Source organism: Triturus cristatus, chromosome 1_2 (assembly GCF_964204655.1).
Source record: "Triturus cristatus chromosome 1_2, aTriCri1.1, whole genome shotgun sequence".
Lineage (NCBI taxonomy): Eukaryota > Metazoa > Chordata > Amphibia > Caudata > Salamandridae > Triturus > Triturus cristatus.
In genome coordinates this window covers 470,921,592-470,943,297 of record NC_140580.1, presented here as the reverse complement: position 1 = coordinate 470,943,297, position 21,706 = coordinate 470,921,592, and the positions used below count along the sequence as shown (strand labels likewise).

Sequence of the window (21,706 nt, the reverse complement as noted above, 5' to 3'; positions counted from 1 at the left end):
ATTGCAAATAGGGTACAGTCCTTTCTATTTGTACTAAATGTAACTGAATATTCCCTGAATACTAACGTTTTAGATGTTTTGGATCAATTCACATAGGCATGTAAGAGTACATAAAAGAGTACTACAGGAGTACTACTTTACATACTTCCATATGCCTTTCCAATACATTTGTCAAAACCGCTGTCACTTATCACACAACCAAAGTACTTCTACTGGGTAATGATCATTCTAAATCGCCGGCTGGGTTTTGGTACTTGCGGCTTGACAATTCTGGCCCTGCTTTAGGAGGGTAACTTTGAAGTAAAAAATAAATTGCATGGCCCTGTGCACTTTTTGTTTTCGTAGTACCTTTGAAAAGCTGGACATATTTGGAATTCAAACTTTAAGACTACCCTGACCCTAAATCTCACTTATGACATGTAAAGTCTACCAGTGTCATGAACTGTTGCAAGTGCGGTGCTGGGGTCATAAAACTTTGGCCCTTCGTTTCATGTGAGATCTACATGGATGGCCATTGAGTATGTGGTGAACAGCCACAAAGTTGTTGTGTTGTGGCACAGCACAAAAATCCCCATGTTTTTTTTTTGCTTCAAAGAGTTTCATAGATACATACACAAATGTTATAGATTAAGATGCTGTCTGGTGCATAAGATCACATGTTCATCACATGTTCACGGCAGTAACACTATAGACATTAGATCAGTAAGGGAAAAATAGCAGGTAGGTTTATGGCAGGGGGTAGAGTTCAGATTGGCTCAGTCGCGGCCTGCATTGGTTCGGGGGTTGGACGGGGTGCCAGGGGTTTTCGGGGGGTGGTGCGGGGGAGGCCATGCAGGAGATGTTAATTTAATAATTGAAAAACAATGTTTTACTTACCTTTCCGCTGGCCAGGTCCTGCGTCTTCTCGGCTCCTGCTCTCCTGCCTCTGGCAGGACCAGGAAGCAGCCAGCCAGGCTCCCTCCCCTAAGCCAATCACAATGCTGCAAGCATCATTGTGAGTGATCGGGACGGCGCCCAACCAGGCACTTATGGGGAGGCCATGTTCTCCATGAAGGCTGCATTGCGGCCTGCATGGTGAAGGGCAGAGTTCGCATGACTGGCTTGGGCGGTCCCAGAGGGCCGACCAAACAGTCTTTGCACCCTCAGGGCAGGAGTGGGCACACCACTCCTCCCCTGCTCACAGAGCAGCCCCGCCAACCCGCCTCCCTTCAACCAAACATAAAATGGTAATAACTGAAAGTTATTACCATTTTCTATTTCTGCTTCTCACACTGCGAGAGAGTAGTGAGACAACGCTCCTCCGCCCTAGTGGAGGAGCCGCCCCTGGATTGGCTGACTATAGGGGAACAGAAAAGGAAAAGAAGAAAAGCTCAATAGAAGCAATCTAGTGTGAGTTATGTATAAAGGAATCGAAAGTTTGCCACATGCTTTAAGAGGTACATCTATTTGAACGGTTAACTTCAGCCCTAAACAGTCCTCATATATTGGGTGTGAAACTATTCCAAACGTACCTATATTGACAGGGCCGAAGCAGTAGGGATTTCTTTACGTACACAATTACTTTCCATGTGGAGAAAAGTAGTTTCAAAAAAATCTAATGTGCATTTGGATCCAAACTATAATTCATAATCTGTAGAATATCTGCCAGTTTAAGGTTAGCATCAGTAGTAAAGTCTTCATGGTTTTCATGCATTCCCAAGCAGAAGGTATTGGATTATTCTAATCCTTAAAAATTAGCAAATTTACCAAAATTGTAAGAAAATGACTGCACTACAGATCAAGCCCTTAATTAATAATTTGAAAGCCTTAAAAAGACAATAAACCTTAAAGATATGCAGTGGAATTCGTCAAACATTTTCTCTCTGCAGGAATCCAACATTTTTAAAGCCATCGGCATAATCAGGGAAAATATGTAATGATTATAAAAACTATTGTATGCGCACAAGTCCATATATGATTACTCTTAAATTGGGTAATAAAAACACCTGACTTCACAGCACTTGGAAACAGTGTGGTGTGAAGCACAATGTTATAGACAAGTCAGTATGTGGCTCTCTAGCCCACAGAAATCTATTTCTTTGAAAAGTTGTATAGACTTTGCTCATTTCACCTTTTGGGGCCACCTTCTAAAACGTCCCAGGTATTTCACTTGCCTCTTGTACCGCAGTGGCACTGTGGTATTATAAAGGGTGACGCAGATGCTTGTGTGGCCTTGTCTATGCTGTGCATTGCGCTGGAGAACATATTACACAGCGTGATCTCAAGGGGGTATTCCCTCATTTGCATGGGGGCATGGCCGCCAGCAATCAGGCAACCTTTTGCCAATTTGCTCATAGAGTATTATAGATGCGGGTGCAATGTCAAAGAAGCCATGGGGCGATGCACTGACGGTGTGGCACACAGTCAGTGCACCTCTCGAAGGCGCTCAGTGGGAGTTTGCTGCATGAGTCCAGAGACACCCCAGGAATTCTCCTGCAGGCAGGTGCAGTAATACATTGCACTGCCTGTTGGCGGGGCGGGGGAGGGCTGCTTACTCTCCAAAATGAGGCCAGTTCACCTCCAATGAAAGACATAGCTGCAAATGTATTCTGCAGCTCTGTCTTTCACTAATGTGAGCTACTAGACTCAAACATAAACAGTCAGAGTTTGCTTCTGTGCTCAGGATAGCAAACATGTTTTGTATGTAATTGGGTGCAATGCCCTGGTAGCACCTAGTTAATGGTGTGCTGGGCCACATACAGGAATAGTAAAGGCCAGTATGTAATTTAGACTCTTGATTACTGATCCTAGCTTAAAACGCGGATGTTCTTTCTGTGCAAACATGCACAGTGCCACATTGCTCTTCTGCTTCCATATGCCCACACCATCTCATATACAAAAAAAACAGCACAGATGTGCAGTAGAGTTGCCGACCATATTCCTTGCCGGCAAAGCTGGACCACTCGCATACATCCAGCAGAGTAAATCAGAGAACACATCTCAGGCACACACCAACATAGTTCAAAGATGCCACACAGTCAACACCACCAAGCCTCGACTGTTATAGCCTGACAATTGCAAGTTACTCTCTTAAGAGAGGTGTCAGCAATTGCTAAAAGTCGCCAGGCAGACCTTTCTGACACTAAAAATGAAACACCCACGGCTGGCTGAACACCAGACTGCCACCCAAGCAGAGCCAAACTAGAACACAATACCCAGAACGTCTCATCGTTCTACGATCCAGAAGTAAAGTCTAGACTCACATGCTTAGGCACCCAAGACAGAACTATAAGACTCTGGTAAAAAGAAAAAATGTGCTATAGAAATACATATAATTTAACGGAGAATGCCTTTTTTTTAAATTATAGGCAGAAGCAGTCTACAATTCTTATTGACCATTTAATATGTATTTTTAAAACTGAGGTGGCACCGGTAAATTATTTTTGAGTTCTAAGTAAACATATTATAATATGCTGGCACTTATTATTTTCAATTTAGCTGGGATAAGCCCTTTCCTTCTCACGTTTTATTCTGCCCTCAAAAATAAGGTATTGCATGGATTCTAGCACAGCTTTTCCCTAAACTGGCTGGGTGAAGAAAAGAACAGTTTCCTCCTTGAAACCATTGGCTTCGAACAGAATGGTATTTTTGTTGAATGCTGAATAATTTTTTGAGCTCCTAAAGAAATCCCTTTGTAAGTAAAAGACATGCTAAAAAAGCCATATGCAGCAAAGGGTTTTCTGCTTGGGTGACTCCGACTTTGGATAAATTGTAAAGAGGCGAATAGGCAATGCTCCAAATTGTATATGAAATGAACCCTAGCCCAATCGTGTTTTGTTTTTGTGAATAAGGTAACTTTTGTGCGTGTGTGTGGGAGACAGAGGGATAAAGAGAGATGTGAAAGCAATAAGGTTTGGTGGCTTTTTCTTGGTATTGGTTTCCAACAGTTGATCGTATTTTATTCTTTTTGGCACAGGCCTGGAGTTGTTAGATAAAGCAGCTCAGTAAAAACTGTTCTCAAGCATATGCTTCTTGGAGACAGAAATCATGAATTTCCTGAATTGCTACAAGTCGTGGGGAGGCTACAATGACTTTTTGACAGCGACAGTAGCTCGGCCTTGTCTTTTCCAGCCCTCCTCTGGCCTATTCACTCTGGAAAGCGGCTTAAGCGCACTTAAGCGCATTAGCATTTGGATACCCGGAGACCACATTGGCCCTCATTTGGAAAGTTTAAATGAGTGAAAGATGGAGCGATTTGTTAGGGCTTTAGAAACCAGATTTACAGAGCGGCAGGTTTTCCGCTTTGGCTTGTTCGGGGTCTTGTTCTAATCTGGGGTGGTGTTTAAAGACAACCGCCTGATTTGTGACACATGGGTCCAAGGGGTTACTTTTGGGGGTATGACCCGACTAGCTAATCTGTGCTTTGAATTTCAATGCCCCCCACCCCTGTCCGTGGAGAGCGCCCTTTGGGAAACCGCACATTGGTGCATTACCACACAGCAGACCCTGCATGGACACAGATGGCTAAATGTTAACCACTTGTCAAGTGACTAAATTGGATTGAAGGGAAATTGTTATTTATATTGGGTGTGGAGAAAACGATTGTGTTGGCCTACAACATAAAATAAACAGGCACATATGACATTCCCAAAGGGTTAAATCCCTCTACCAGAAGAGTGGTCAGTGCTTGTGCATCTAAAATCAACAGACTGCACGTCGTCCTATGTAGTTTAAAGAAGTACATTTTTCAAAAGTCACAAGCCTATAATTTGAAAGAAATTGAAATATGTTTTTTTCTAAGGCATGCATTCTTAGGCTGTTTTGTTTACAATTCTGAGCTTGGCGGTTTTTCGGCCTCCATTGGTGTTGAAAAGTGACATCTCTTCCTTGGTGGAGGCATGGGCCTCTCTGTTAACACAGCCAACATGGAGGAGAGGATTTCATGACTATATCACAGGAAAGAAAAGCATGTTCCAAAACGGATGGTTTAACCTCTGTGACCACCCATACGATTTAAAACCGGCAGTAGAAGTGACACCCGAAGCCTGTAAAGATCATAACATGATTTGAAAGGGTTCACTGGGCGAAGAGCCTAAAATGATTAGTTTCTCAGTAATTTATTATTTTGGGGTTGTAATTCTGCTAATCTTTCAGATTCATTGGCATGAGTTAAGCAAATCTGAGTGCGTTCTCATGATCCTTAAAACGTCTAACCCACATGGTTCAACACACATTTCCAAAAACATAAAAATTGTTGCAGGTTTTTTTATTTGTGTGTAATTTCTCACAGGGCAAATAGAATCCTAAAAGTACAAGTTTTTATGTGAATTGGATTTATACTCATATGCGGGGAAACAAAACATGCTGCAATTTATGGTCAAGAAAGCCTAAAGGATTATCATTTTTATCAATGCAATGAATTTATTTCAAAGATTATACATACTTATTTGGAAATAACAATTACATAGTCATGTATAAAACGTGTAGCCTCTGAAATCCACAGAGAAAGATTTGCCTTTTCATGAATGTTTCTTCTCGGCATGGAATTTCTCTGATATTATTTTTTTTTCTTTTCTTATTAAAGACTCTTTGTGCGAAGACGACAATGCAGACAATCCGGGCAACAGACACCAATGCATTGGATAAATTAATATTTCACGAATCAGAGAACGATCGAAAGGTAAATCAAACAATGTAATAAGTGATTTAGAAAAGGCAAAGAAAGTAATTAATAACTAGATAGAAAAAAGTGAAAACTGTCTTTTTTCCGATGTTATCACTAGAAACAAATGTACCATATTTTGACTGTATAATTGTCTTCATTTGACTACAAATCGGAATTTGTAGAGTCAATGTGGTATTTTGGTAGTTAGGATGGCTGAGATTCCATTTACTTAAGATGCACATTCAATTATTAATTTTACTGCTATTACAGCAGGTTATAGGTTTAGAAATGATGGATGGCCATTAAGTGATCACAGTTTTAAGCAAAATTAAGCAGGATACCTCCGTTGTTCAGGCACTTATACCTACGTATACACACATTCAAAATAAATTGCCTCTGATGGAGTCACGAAATTCCAGAAAAGGTGAACTTTAAATCACTGTCAAACGTGCCTTCACGTGCAAAATTATGCAGCCTGGAGCCCATCAACCTATATTCCCCGTTTTCCTTTCACATCAGCATATAGTGGCATATATTGTACCCCATAACCTCATGCACGTGGTTTCTTGAGCATTTCAGTTTTTGTGGCTTCTGACAGGATCCTAGTCACCCGGCTTTTAGGAGTTTAGGAAAGTGAGTTCCTGTTGTTGCCCTACCAGAACCTGCACCTTTGACTTAGGAACTACCAACAGATCTGGTCTTGCATCCTCTTCCTTACAATGATGTGATGTTCCCTTTGGTGCCATTAAAAGTGGGTGAAGAGAAGGGGCCCACACTACAAGAGGGAAAAGAGTTAACTTCGAAATTAGTAAGGATGCCTAAAGGTGAGATGAAATTGCTACTGTGTATAACAATAGGATAAATAAAACAGAGGGTTTAGCAGGCCATTTTATCTGCCCCACGTGGCATATAACTTCATGCATTTTAGTGCCACTGAGTGGACTTGCTATTCTGACTGTACTGGCTAAACCTGCGTTAGGCAAGTCATTAGCCAGACATTTGAAATGGCTTTGATTTCTCTTATTGTCTGCTGTCAAGTTGAATTATGAGGAATGCACACGACAATCCAAAATTAGGGTGTTGGAGCAAAGTGACTGTCAGGTTTTCTAGGAAGTTGCAGAGATGCTGGAATTTTTGTAAAAAAATTGTAAAGACACAGACTAGAGAAACAAGGGTAATTCAGATAATAGAAATGGATAGTGTGTGTGGTTAGGTGTGTAATTTTCAAAGGTATTTAACTGATATTCAAAAGATCTGTGAAATAATAAAATCATAATTAAAGGTGGTGGGCAGAGGGAAAAATACCTTAGTGAACTTTTTGTGCACGATCCAAAGGGTGGGGGGTCTCGAGACATTTAAGATACTGACAGGCATTTAAAATGGGTACATTGATTGTAGATTATCTTAAAGAGGCCATCTAGAGAATGATGTTAGAGTACGTGTCAACCCCACGCAAGCGTCAATCAATAAAGCAATGTTCTATAATGCAGATTGTTGGTGATTGTTGGTGAGTCATGATTGGAGAAAGAGAAATGAGTTCCCATCATTAAATAGACCTTTTAATAGGGACTCAGTCTCACATTCAAAAACATCTTCCAACCAAAATGCTCAGCCAATGCCTTTCTAGAGTGTTAGGGAGTGACGCAGATACAAGCACACCTGTATGCAAGAACTGGTGCACGGGCCCAAAAATTTAGAAAGGCGTGCTCTGAGCAGAGGTGGCGGGCATGTGTGTAAGAGGAGGGAGAAAAGCAAAAAAGAAGAGCAACCAGTAGCACGTTAAATATTGGGGGCAGATATCTTCTATTACAGCTTAAAAAAGGAGTTACTCAACTTACAGTAGGAAACTATTGTGCCCCTAATGCAGATGACCCTTGCCCCCTAACAGACTTAATTTTAGAGTTAATAATTTTCTCATTTCCAGTGGTGCTGTGTGGGGATTTTAATGTAACTCCAAGAGTTTAATTGAAAATCATCTTTCCGAGGCGCTAACAAGAGGAGTAAAAATGTTGGGGACTATTTTAATGATGCTAGATAACTACAGTTTGAAAGATGTCTGGAGCAAAATGCATCCAGAAGAATTGGGCTTCACTTATTTTATTGGGAAATGTAAAAGTCAAGCTTGGATTGATTCACTTCTTATTTATTTATCTGTGAAGTGTAAAGAGCCTGGGACTACTTCACCCATCTTACCTGATCACTTCCTCGTTTAATTAATCTGTAGGCTTGAACAGTGTAACAGCGCACACGATTGTAAAAGGTTGTGGAGAGAAGATAAATCATTGTTGGGTCTTTAAAGAGAGTGTTCGATGTTGGTCAGAAATATTATTGCTCTGATAGCTACTCAGTCATTTTGGAGCGTTTCAAAACTTATTTTTGAGGTATTCTGATCACAAAGAACACTGCAAGAAATATCAGGAAAGAGAACAATTGGTACAGAAGGAACATGAGCCAGTAGTTGGTCAGAGAATTCTAACAAGAGAAGTTTCAATGCAATATATTACCAGACTGAATATTTTGAGATAGAAAAATTTGGGAATCGGATTACGGCCAGAAATAATAAGACAGTAAATGAGAAAAGACTGAAGGCCAGCAATAAAGTAGGAACATGTCTTGTGGGTAGAGCTAAGCCAACAACTATTTCAAACACTATAAAAAGAATAAAGGATACAAATTCTGGTACAAGGAAAGAAAAGCCAACCAATATTGCTGGAATATTTGAAGCAATTTATCAAGAAATATAGCAGGAGGATTTGATTCCACCCTTTGAAAACTTGACCAACTTTCTTGAGCCAGCAGGTTTAGATAGAATTATTAACAGAAGTTTAAATGAAGCTAATACCTACCTGAGCAGAAGGAAGAACATTAATGTAATCATATTCATTCCATCAGCAAAAGCACTAGTTGAACATTGGTTTACTGCAGAAATATCTAAAACCTACCAGGAAGATTTGGTCCCACATTTAAATATGCTGTTCAACAGTGTCATTACAGGTGCAGCTTCAACTCCATCATGTGGGTTATACAGTCCTGTTGCATTACTGAAGTCAGTTTAAGAAAGCCTATTGAAAAGCTTTGTGGTTCAATTGGCTGGTAAGATCTACTAGCCGATTACACCTAATGATAGTAGATTCATCCTAGGATGGTTACTGCAGCCATTGCCCATTACTTATGTGAAGCAATAAATTATGCTGGACCCCGCTGCCTGCCTTCTTGATGCTGCGAAAGCATTTGGTTTTGTGAACTGGGCATATCTAAAAAGGTAATGGTTAGACTAGATTTATCAGACAGTTCACTAGGAACTAAGACCCTGAGTGGAACTCAAGCAGGTCTAGTAATTGAAGGGCAACGAGTGGGTGAAATGCTGGTTGAGCCACAAACCTAACATTGATAATCCTTATCTCTGTCTTTATTTGCTCTGTTCATTGAACCTCATTTAAGATTTATTTCAAATGAGCAACAGATTAGGGCAAGTCCTAATATCCTTGGAGCCAAGAAGATATTATTGTATGCTGACAAAGCAGCATTATTGTTGGATCCGGATTGCCAGTATATTTTTAGAGTATTCAATGTAATTGATGAATGTTCTAAAGTCTTTACTTATAGGAAAAATAAATGTAAAACAGAAGGGATTCTGGTAACTGCTTCCACCTCAGAGCTAAGCGCTGAGATCAGTGGGAATTGACCTATGCCTTGGAATCCAATGCAAGGGTCAGGTGTCAACTAACATTATCTTAATAATGCACCTTTATTAAGCAAAAATTAAAAAAAGATTTTCGTAACTAAAGATATTTGGCTTTGTCAATTGTGATTTATATACATTTTATCAAAATAATAACACTACTGCATTGCTTTGTTTTATTTCGCCCCCCCCCCCCCCGAATCGTTGCATGCTACTTTATCAAATTGAACTACTTAATAGGCACTGTTATTTGGGCAGATAAAATGCCAGGGGTTGCCAGGAGGAAATGATGTGCTCCTCTGGTAAATATTTTCTTAAACATTTTTTTAGCCTTGGAAGTTTATGAATGCTGACAAACATAGATGTTCCTTTGGCAATCGCAAACTACTCTTCTTCCCCTTTCCACACTGGAAAGGTTCAGATTTTAAAGTCAGCCAAGGAGTGGTGCAAATCTCTTTCGAGGGTGGAGGCAGAAGGGCTTTCTACCTGGGCAAAAATATTTTTGCTGCCTAGACAACAAATGTGTGATTGCACAGGAGATCCAGTTTCCACGATGGAGAACGGCATAAGGTGGAAACTTCACACAAGCTTCTCATTAGCACACCTGGAAGCCTTTGCCTTGCTCAGCTTTTCAGGTGTACTTCTGAGAACTTTTGTGATATCCAGAAAGTAGGAAAAGTACACAGAGGCAGAGATTTTCACCTGTACTCCACCTACTTTAGCAGTCCAATGCGTACTTGCTTGATTGTTGTTGAAATTACTTTCAGTGCCTCCATCCTGACAGTGATACCACTAGTCTGGCCTCTTTTAAAATGATCAGAATATTTACCCATTCTATTGTTTTCCAGGAACTGCAGTGAAAAAGGTGGTCTCTGTCCCCTTATTTTTTCTTATGGTATTTCAAACATTCTCCTGCTCAGTGTCTGAAAGTCCTTTCTCATAAGGCTGGAAGGAATGACTGGTGTATGGAAGAATCTCTGAGTCCAGATGTGACGTTGAGACGAGTAAGTGAGCGAGGGAAGGTTTGAGCGGTATTTGGACTGCGGAGCTGCAATCTTCAGCCAGCATACTACACTGGGGCTGGTACGACCACGAAAAGCCGCACCACCCTCCTCCTCCCCCAGGGCTACTGGCAAGTAAGCACAAGTGCTCCATCTGTAGTCGGCTGTAGGCGACACGAGTCCTAAGACCACCGCGGAAGAGGCCCGTTTAGCTCCGGGTGCAGCTTGCAGGGTGTACCAGTGAGCCTCGCTGGAGCCCTTGCCTTAAGTCATTGCCCCTCAGCGGTGCTTAAAAAATGACACCATGGCCACTGGAAATCTACCGGCGGACTCAAGCACCTGTCCCTGGAATTCCCGCAGGCCTGAACAATATTGCAGTGATGGCGAGGTGAGTCGCATCCCCGCCAACGCTTATGTAAATTGCTACGATTCTCTGCTCGCCTAGCAGGCAATTGTGAAGAAGTTTCTCTTCAGTCAGTGTTAAGCTGTCTTGCATTCATATAGGCCACACAAGTTGGGTCCTTTCACGTGGTGCCCTGAGGAGAAAGTGGGAGATTTCAAGATTATCCAGGACCTGGTCTGGAGCCCAGGAAATCCCAATTTAATAATAAGGCTGTGTCCTGTGAGTTACTCAGAGGGGTAGCAGAGCACTAGAGCCCGCTCAGACAATCTCCTCCCGGTTAGGACAGAGAATCCTTAATATTATCACCAGTTACCAGATTTGATCTTTACTAATGCTTCAAAGTCTCTTTACTAGGGTGGTTGTTCAGGCTTTTAAAAAACTGAGAAATAGAGCAATATATATGAAAAGATTGGGCACTGCTCAATCATTAAGAAATATCAAAATGCGATCTGTGCACATAGGCTTCTTCCCAGGGACACCTCCAATAACCAAGTTTTTCCAGGCCCATGCATCATCTGCAATTAAAAATCAAGATACCATCTTTAAAGAAACTTCAGAACAACCCAGGGGTATAAGAAATCACTCCAGGAAATTAGATGGCCCAAGACCAGAGCGCCCGGATGAAATAAATACAAGCCTTCTGATCCTGTAACAATAGATCAGCAATAGTTATTCACTCAAGCATCCACAACCTATATCCCTATCACAGATTTTACACTTCCAGCCATACATTTGAGCCAGGTGTCTCATTCATCAGTACCTAAAGTCCTGAAGGAGTACATCCAATTATTCAATAGCACTCCAAGCAATCCACAAGGCTCAAAAGAAAGTTTATCTCACTCACCATTACTTCTTTCCCCTCATTACATGAACAAGAAAGAAATCCTCTCTGAATCGCTCCTTTTACTACAGACGGTGTTAGAATCGAGAATTGCATTGCTGGAAAAATCTACTTTACACTCAGATAGTTCTCTGGAAATTCAAAATCTTATCCTACAACATCAGGTTGATCAGAAAAATAAACAAATTATTCCATGTCCATTGTCTGAAAAAGAAGAACAAAATAGAGAGGAGGTGGAGCGACCCTTGACCCTGCTTGCAGGTTAGGCCGCTCCCCACGCCGCACAGCTCCGCCTGTGTGTGCCTGCCTCTGTGCCTGCTGCTGCCGCTCCGTGAGTTCGCCGCTCCCCCTCCCCTGCCTGTAATTCTCTGCTTGCGCTATTCTCCTTTGTGCTGACTTGGTGACTGTATTGTGCCGTTTTATTTTACTTTCTAGGCTGTATTGTGCTGTTTTATTTTACTTTGTTGCCCCTTGTTATCTGTATTGTGGTGCCCCTTCCACCGTTCCCTCTTGCCTTCTGTATCCCCGTCTCTTCCCGCCGCTGCCTCCCTGCGGCCCCGCCCCCTTGCTCTCCCATTCGCCGCCCCGCTCCTGCCTCCCAGCTGCTCCTCCCTCCCACATCCCCTTATATGACGGCCGCTGCGCGGCTGTGTGCCGAAGGCAAGCCCGTCTGCGCCCGTCCACGCCTGGACCGCGCCCAGCGCCAGAACCCCTGGTCCCCGCGAACACCACAATGCCCGTCTCCGCTACGACTCCAGCACCCTCCGCAAAGTGCACTCAAGGACCCTTCTCCTGCCGGAATTGCAGCCTCACCAGCATCCGGCCCACCAACCCACTTTCCAAAGAACCCAACTACCTCAGATTCATCCTCCTCAATACCCGCTTCACACGCAAACACGCCGTTGAACTCTGGGACCTACTCGACTCCAACACTCCTAACGGAGACCTGGCTAAACCCCTCCTCGGCACCCGACATCGCCATAGCCATCCCGGAGAGCTATAAGATCACCCACAAGGACCGCACCAATGGAGTAGGAGGAGGAATCGCCATCGTTCACAGGAACACTCTCAAAGTCTCGACAAACACCGACTACACCCTCAGCACCGCCGAACACCTGCACTTCCAGATTCACACCAATCCCAACACCACCCTCAGAGGAACCCTCGTCTACAGACCCCCCGGGCCCCGACCACAGTTCAGTGACTCCATCGCCAACTTCATCAGCACACACGCCCTCGCCAACTTCATCAGCACACACGCCCTCGCCTCCACGGACTACATCCTCCTTGGGGACCTGAACTTCCACCTCGAGAACAACACCAACTCCACCACCCTGATCTTCAACCTCGCCAACCTCGGACTCAGACAACTCGTCACAACACCCACCCACTCCACCGGCCACACGCTTGACCCCATCTTCTCCGCAAACCGCCACGTCTCCTTCAACCACACCTCCGAGCTCCACTGGACCGATCACCGTTGCATCCACTTCACCTTCCGGAAACCCACCACGCACCACCGCACCCAACAGACACCGCACCGCTGCTGGAGCAAAGTCACAGAAGACCAGCTATCCATCACCCTCGCCCGGAGCCCACCCGCTGGCCCGACTGAAACCGCCGCCACTGCACGCAACCTCAGTCAATGGATCAACTATTGCGCCAACAACCTCACCCCGCTCAAGAAGCCTTCCAACAGCCACACCAACAAGAAATCCAGCTGGTTCACCGAAGATCTCCAGGCCTCCAAGCAAACCTACCGAAAGCTGGAAAAGAACTGGATCCGTGAACGAACACCGGAAAGCCACACAGCCCACAAGAATGCCACCCGCAGACACCACCACCTCATCAGGTCCGCCAAAAAGGCCTTCTTCAAAAACCGCCTAGACAACAATGCACACAAAAGCAAAGGGCTCTTCAACATCGTGAAGGAACTTTAAAACCCCAGCTCCAACACCAAGGACATCCCATCTTCACAAGACCTATGCAACTCGCTGGCCACCTTCTTCCACCGCAAGATCGCAGACATTCCTGACAGCTTCAACGGCGCGACCGCCCCGGCAACCACTGAGACCCCCGCCCCCACGACCACCATCTGCACCAACCGCCTGCTCTCCTGGACCAACATCAATGACTACAACACCATCAAGATCATGAAAACCGTCCACTCTGGATCCCCATCAGACCCCTGCCCACACCACATCTTCAACAAAGCCAGCACCACCATCGCACCCCATCTCCAGAAAGCCAACAACATCTCCCTCGAGACAGCGACCTTCCCGGAGAGCTGGAAGCACGCAGAGATCAACGCCTTACTCAAGAAACCCAATGCGGACCCCAAAGACCTCAAGAACTTCCGACCCATCTCCCTGCTCCCGTTCCCGGCGAAGGTCATTGAGAAGGCTGTCAACAAACAACTGACCAGCTTCCTCGAGGAGAACAGCATCCTAGACCCTTCCCAGTCCAGGTTCCGCAGCAACCACAGCACCGAAACTGCCCTCATCGCCGCCACCGATGACATCAGGACCCTGCTAGACAACGGAGAAACCGCGGCCCTCATCCTCCTGGACCTGTCAGCCACCTTCGACACGGTCTGCCACCGCACACTACGAACAGTCCTCTACAATGCCGGAATCCAAGAGAAGGCCCTGGACTGGACCACCTCCTTCCTCTCTGGCAGAACACAGAGTGTCCGCCTACCCCCCTTCTGCTCTGAAGCCACCGAGATCATCTACGGCGTACCCCAGGGCTCATCCCTCAGCCCAACGCTGTTCAACATCTACATGGCACCGCTTGCCACGTCGCTCGACTGCACAACCTCAACATCATCTCCTACACCGACGACACCCAACTGATCCTCTCCATCACCAAGGACCCCCACACCGACAAAACCAACCGCCATGAAGGAATGAAGGCCGTCGCCGACTGGATGAGGAACAGCTGACTGAAGCTGAACTCGGATAAACAGAGGTCCTCATCCTCGGATCCACCCCCTCAGCCTGGGACGACTCCTGGTGGCCGACTGCACTAGGAACAGCCCCAACACCCACCGACCACGCACGCAACCTAGGGGTCATCCTCGACTTCACCCTCTCCATGACGAAGCAGGTCAACGCCATCTCTTCCGCCTGCTTCAACACCCTCCGCATGCTCCGCAGCATCTACAAGTGGATCCCCACCAAAACGAGAAGGACGGTCACCCAGGCCCTCGTCAGCAGCAGACTGGACTACAGAAACACACACTCCTGAAACGGCTCCAACGCATCTAGAACGGCTCCGCACGCCTGATCCTCGACATCCCCCACTGCAGCCACATCACACCCCACCTGAGAGACCTGCACTGGCTGCCTGTCAACAAAAGGATAACCTCGCCACTGTCCCCCGCATCCGAAGAGTGACCGCCGGCAGAAGATCGTTCTCCCACCTCGCCGCCAAAACATGGAACACCCTCCCCATCCGCCTACGGTAGACCCGAGACCTTCTGAACTTCAGAAGACTTCTCAAGACCTGGCTCTTCGAATAGTAGGAGCATTCCCCCCCCCCCCCCCCCCCCATTAGTGCCTTGAGACCCTCATGGGTATTTAGTGCGCTTTACAAATGCTATGGATTGATTGATTGATTGATCAACTACAAGTTACTACCTTATCGGAGGGGAACACGTAAACTCAGAAACAAAAAAAAGTAAGGGCCACACAAACTTGTAGATCGAATAAGAGTGAAGCAGAAAAGACAAAAGGAAAAGTCGGCACTATCTACTTGCTTTGAAAACTCTTTAAGGATCCCTCAGGAGACTGTGAATCTAACTTATCCCCTCACAGTTATCCGATATTCATATGAAGAGACCAATCTGAACAACCCACAACACCTACCATAACACTAAATAATTTGGGAATTGTATCAACTAATAATACAAAATCTTTAAAAAGCCTCAATGCAAAAAAAGTACAAATAAAAATGTCAAAGAAGAAAAGAAACAAAAAGAATGGAAGATACCGAAAACAGAAATTTCGAAAAAAAAGAAATTTCCCACAACACGCCCCTCTGCCAACTGATTTAGAAGAAGAGGAAAAGATCGGCGTCCGAAAAACCTTAAAATCTTGACCTTACACATGATAAGGGTACATTTCCCTTTACCGCCCAGGAAGGAAGTATCTTCGCATCTGAATCCTCAACCAGAAAATGTTATAAGCCAAAAACCCCTACAGGTCTACTTCTCTCCTACACAGTTTACTCCAGTACCAATCACTACCGAGCCAAACACAGTAAACCGGCATTATCAGAATTCATTCTGTATGTTAGAGATATAGGATCTCTTCGCTACAGGTAATGATCCTTTAACTCGCCAACAGATCCTAAACCTTCTACATAATCTCTTTTCCCTTCAATCACTTACATCTCCAGAAATAAAGCTAGTATCTTTCTCGGATAAGCTTGATATGGCTACAGCGAGAGTGACATTTTGGTCTAATGTGATTCCATCAACAGTATTAAAAGAAAGTGAAACACTGCATAAAAATGGATTTGATGTAATTGGAGTCAAGCCTAAAACAACCTCCACGGTCTCCATATTATCTACGGATTTTAATATTGTAAAGGCACATTATTCGCTAATTCATCATCAGAAAGATGACCCGTTCTCTGCATCCATAGATAAATTAACAATTTGTATTGAAGATGGAGACCGGTAGATCTGGAACCATACCCTTTCTAACCTTGTAAAAACACCTAAAAGTAATTCTTGGTCCTGGATCACAGGCAATCGAAATGGCAATTAACAGGGAAGAGAATCCAAACTCCCTTTTTAGTAAAAGCATTAATATAGACTCTTGGAATATGGCAGGGTAAGAACCTTGAAAATGATCTTGTCTATTATATATTTATCCTGCAATTGCCTGTCTTCAAGAGACGTGGGCCCCAAATAAATGCGATCGCAAGGATTATTTTGTCTGTGACAGCCAAGCAACAAGGGTAAGACGTGGCCATGCAAAAGGCGGACTAGCAATTCTCTTATCAGAGAAAATCAAGTGGGACTTCGAAATAATTCACTTACCCTGTAAAAATGTTCAGTGCATCAAGTTAAAAACACCAAAGGAAAGTCCCTGTTCTGCAGATACATTATTTCTCTTTGGCATTTACATACCTCCCTGACTTGAATTTAATCCACTGCTGGTAAAAATCTTTGAGCTCATTTAATCAACTCTCAATACAGGTACAAACCTGCAGGCTCTTCTCAATGGGGACTTCAACGCAAACATTTCTCACACCTTGATAACAGCCTTCAGGAGTAAAGATCCAAATGAAATTTGGTCCCTTCCAAATCTACTCTTTCCTGAGTCCATTAAAGGCAACAAACAAGGAAAAGTACTATTAGAAGTAGCTAACAGAATTAACAGAATGATTTAGATGGCAGAGTAGAAGGTGACATTCCAGAACCCTTTACAAGAATGGGAACTTTTGGTCTGTCTATTTTAGATTATGTTATCTGTAGATTATTCCAGAAAGTTCAGCACTTAAGTACCCAGTTTACTCAAAGCAGTGACCACGCAATACTAAACTTAAAAATAGAATGAAATCTCCAATCTCCTTCTTCCTGGTCCTTATCATGTATGAATGGTAATACTCTTATAGCCCACAAACAGGGTAGAATCATATGGAACATCCACACCACGAATAAACTGAACACCATGATTATCGCTCAGAAATTGCTTCAATCTAATAAAGAAACTAACCCATTCTCAAACTTCGAACAAACCCTTTCATAAATAGTCCAGGCACTCCAGAAGCTGTTCACCCCTAATAGCAAAAAACTACAGTCAAGAAAATTGAACTGTCCTAAAGACGGTATCTCAGGATGGGTGAATAAGCTAATAGACAGCAATTTATAAGCGTTTCAGCCTTCAGGAAGAATTTAGCAGATTAAAAAAAGAGATATAATGGATAAAAACTGGGTTGTCCTGCAGGTAGCAGTTTTGAAAAAAACAATCAGCTGTTCTGGTACCTAATTGCCAAAGTAACTGGGTGCAGAAAATTCCTAAATGCTCTATGGTTTCCCAAAATGTATGGGAAAAGTATCTTCTTGAGCTCCATGAAGCAAATCCGTCCGAATCTTGTCATATAGAACCTTTTAATCTGAAGCTTTTGTACGTAACTGATCAATGGATAACTGCACCAACTGAGGAACAAATTGAATTATATTTTAGGAGGGCTAGACCCTCTGCAGCGATAGGTCCAGATAAGATTCCTGTAAAAGTTCTCAAAAGCAACGCTGAGGATGGTGCACGTTTCTGGCTCCACTTTCTAGTTAGATATATAATGCTAGCCAAATTCCAGAATCATGGACAGGAAACATTGTCACCCCACTCTTAAAGAACGGCTCCTGCCTCTCTCCCAGTAACTATAGACAAATTGCACTCCTTGATGTAACTGGGAAAATCTTTGCAGCAGGTATTTTAGATCATCTGAAAGACTGCGCCTTCTCCAGGGGCTTGATTCCGATGGTCCAGGCGGGTTTTCATCCTAAGCACTCTGTAACTGACATCGGACTTTGGCAAATAATAATTGACAAGTGCATTATAGTCTTTAGCTTGTTTGTAGATTTTTCAACAGCTTTTGATAGTGTCGATAGACCTACCCTATGGAGCAAATTGGTGAAAATGGGGATCCCGGATGCTCTATTAAGATTAATTGTGGCCTTGCATACAGCAATGTGGTGCAGAGTCCAGATGGGGGATCAAGGGTTTAACCCATAAGATGCCCACTTTCGAACGGCCTGAAGCAGGGCTGCTTATTAGCCCCTCTGTTGTTCTCCTTATTCGTAAGTGACCTACTGGGGTGCCTCCTAAGACTAAAGAATTTCAATGCATTAAAGAGTTTTTATTCTTCCTCTAGAAAGAGACCATTGTATCTGCTCCTGTGCTAAAATCCCTCCCACCCTGACATATGCATTAGAATATGTACCAATAAACAAATGGCATATTCTGAATAAGAATGAAGGGAAATTACTAGGAAAAATAACCACTAGAAGTCAGGCCACTCCGGTTCAGGCTCTTCATTTAGAATGGTCATTGACTAGTGCCTATATAAATGCTTTGGCTGATGTAATCAGATGGGCACATAATATGTCACATGTGGAAAAAGATACTTTGGGAGCTCTCCTAAAGCACAAAACCCTTAAGGTTGGGTCGAGTACTTACACTTTTAATGAAAATGTTGCAGTTGCTACACTACACTTCAATTGTACTACATCACTTTCACAGTCTTGGTCATGCGCACATTTAAAGCTATTTTTAAAAATATGGCACCGTGCCTGAGCTTTGACCTAGACTTTGCTTACTGTTCTCAGTTATCCCACTGCAGGTCCTATACAGTCTCTTGAGTATAAGACCTATTAACAATATCTGAGATTTACACTAGAACACAGCGCTCAACTATCATCATGCTTCATTTAGGGATACTGCCTTTAGACGCCTATACTAAATATTGGAACAAAACAAGTGGCAATATAGCATTATGCAAGCTATGTAGAGGAGGAGAACAAGATTTAGCCCTTGTGCTATATATTTGCCCAAGTAAAGTTTTAGCAGAAGTTCGACTTCGTTTTTTAAAACCCATATGTTTTAGAAATAATCTATTTACCGTTAACGATCTGATTGCCTTAATCAATTTTCCCCCAAATAATTTTGTTGGTTACAATTTGTATACATTTTTTAAATCTTTTTTATCACTGTTTTAAAAGAACTAGTATTTACTGTTATTTAAGATTCACAACAAGGTATTCTCTGTATCTATTCAACTTGTTGACCTCTGTAGAGGTCTAAATCAATTAATAAAAACTCAATTAGGCTTGTCTTGTGATCATATAAATTATTGATATCTGGACCATCAAAGGTTTTCATTCTAAAGAAAATTTACTTGTAAATCACCTCTGGCTGGATCTTTCATCCAGTGTTTTAACTTGTCCAGTGGTGGTTGGGATTTAACTGAGCTTTCTTACCTCCTTCATTCACGGTTGGACATTGGACAATCTCGGTCTTGAAAAAATCTACCTCCAATTCACCTTCCTTCATTTTCTTGACAGTTTTAAAAGATAAAATGAATTGGTAAAATGGGTGATGCCTATTAGGTTCCAGAGATGAGATTCACTCTTCTATATGTACTCATACCTTGTTAGCTATTCTATACAAAAATGTGTGATTCTCAAAACTTTTCTGACTTGGATCATTCAGAGGCTGCTGCCCACAGCAGCTTATCCAACACCCTTTACCAGTGATGCCATTTGAACACGTCCACAGTGTTTTTGTGAAATTCCGGTCAGAACAGAACTTAATGTTTTTCATCAAGATTTGAAATGTTTTAATCTGTAAATAAGTAATGATCACCATAGAACCCTATATTTCAATGAACCTATGGACTTTAGAGTTCCCAGAAAGGTTTGCTGCCTTGCCTAAAGAATAATATTACTGTGCTACAACATTCACTAAGACCAACCTCAGCCTTGAAATAATACTCAGTAGGGCCCCTTCTGTACCCCAGTCACCTTGAAACCCACTGTGGAGGAGTTGACACCACACCTTACATATGCAGTTTCAATACAACATGCATTTATATCATAAGCACAAGTGAAATAAATATGGTATACATCTACTGCTATGTGGATTTAGCAATGCTTCAAAGTGCTGTTGTCAAGGTCTTGCTTACACAGAACCTGCTGTGGATGCAATGCCACGCAGTTCCTGCAGTTAACTATATTGTGAGTGTGATGGTGCTGTGCATTACTTTGGAGGTGTAGCTGGTTTTCTAACAGCCACTAGACAAATTAGCATTCAGTCTTCTCTACAGTATTCTAGTCTCAATTACTCCTTCACAAGTAGGAACAGTAGCAACATAAAGATGACACTCTTTACCCTCAGTATGGCACATGATACTGCATGTTCATGATTCAGCTGGTACCATGTACCTTAGTGTCATAGTAAAGTCTTCCTTGGCTCGCTTTCCTTTTATGGAGCGCAGACAGAAAATGCAAGTGAGAGTCGGTTTCTAGTCAGTCCCCGTGCAAATGACTATCCAGGTCTTTGATCATGCTCCATAATGAAACAAAGTCCCTCTGCTCAAAAGGAATTCAACATAAGCAAACATTTGCCAAATTGACTTACAGGTAAGTGCCTTAATTAGTCTCCAAGCTCCCCCACTATTCACTCACTTTCTCCCTCTCTAACAAAAGCCTTTATCACCATGCACTGCAGAGTGCATCTACTTAACCGCTTTCTGTTCCCTTTCTAAGTGTCAACACTTACATTTTCTTACATGACTTAAGCATTTTATATTCCAATTGAGCACTCTGTCTTTTACTAAGGATTCGGTTTTCCAATAAGCCTGTCCCTGAATCCACCCACAGCTGTGTTTCTTCTAAAATGTCATTCCCTAGCTGTGCAGTGAGAGAAACAGATCAAATGCTATGAAGCAACTTTAAATGAGGTGAATTAAGGCCACCATAACTGTTAAAATTCAATGGCAAAATACAATTAACCATTGCTAACATATCTTTTCTTTTCTTAGGTTGTGTTGCAAATAGAAAAGAAGCTATTTGAATATTTTAATCAGGATGTTTTTAGAGATAATAATGGAACAGCGGTAAGTACACATCAAGATACATATTTTTCTAATGCTTGTGATGAACCTTTAGGATATAATGACCCATATGTGGTAAACATTTCTTTAGTTATTCTTTTCTTGAAAATTTCTCTCACACGTGTGTTCACGCAGTTCCTTAACATAAATGCAATAAGTGCCTAATAATTCTGCTTACCATAGGTCTTTTTCCAGTGTTGGTATTTTCTTAGAAAGATCTTCATCAGATTTGGCTGTGTGGTCCACCAATATAAAATGCTGCATAGGAAAAGTCTGTCATCGCTTTGAAACGCATGCCTTATTTAATTAACAGGATATTTATTAATACTTTCAAAAACATTGTTATGTAGTAGACATAAATTCCACAACATTGAAACTTTCATGGAAAAATGTAATATGATCAAATTTCATAGGTAATAGGGATCCTTGGAGAATGCAAAGCAGACTACAGTGTGAGAAATTTGGTTGAGAGGGGTGTTAGCCCTGCTGAAGCAACCGCCACAATCCC

General features: G+C 42.8%; 1 protein-coding gene across 2 annotated transcripts in view; it reads left to right on the top strand.

Annotated features, from left to right (window-relative positions):
• INPP5A (inositol polyphosphate-5-phosphatase A) overlaps positions 1-21,706 on the top strand; it is a 1,511,403-nt gene that overhangs the window by 1,218,650 nt on the left and 271,047 nt on the right. For both annotated transcript variants that reach the window (XM_085606194.1, XM_085606193.1), the window contains exons 10-11: positions 5,564-5,659; positions 21,127-21,201. In XM_085606194.1, coding sequence (XP_085462320.1) covers positions 5,564-5,659; positions 21,127-21,201 — 171 coding nt within the window. The remainder of the gene's footprint in view (positions 1-5,563; positions 5,660-21,126; positions 21,202-21,706) is intronic.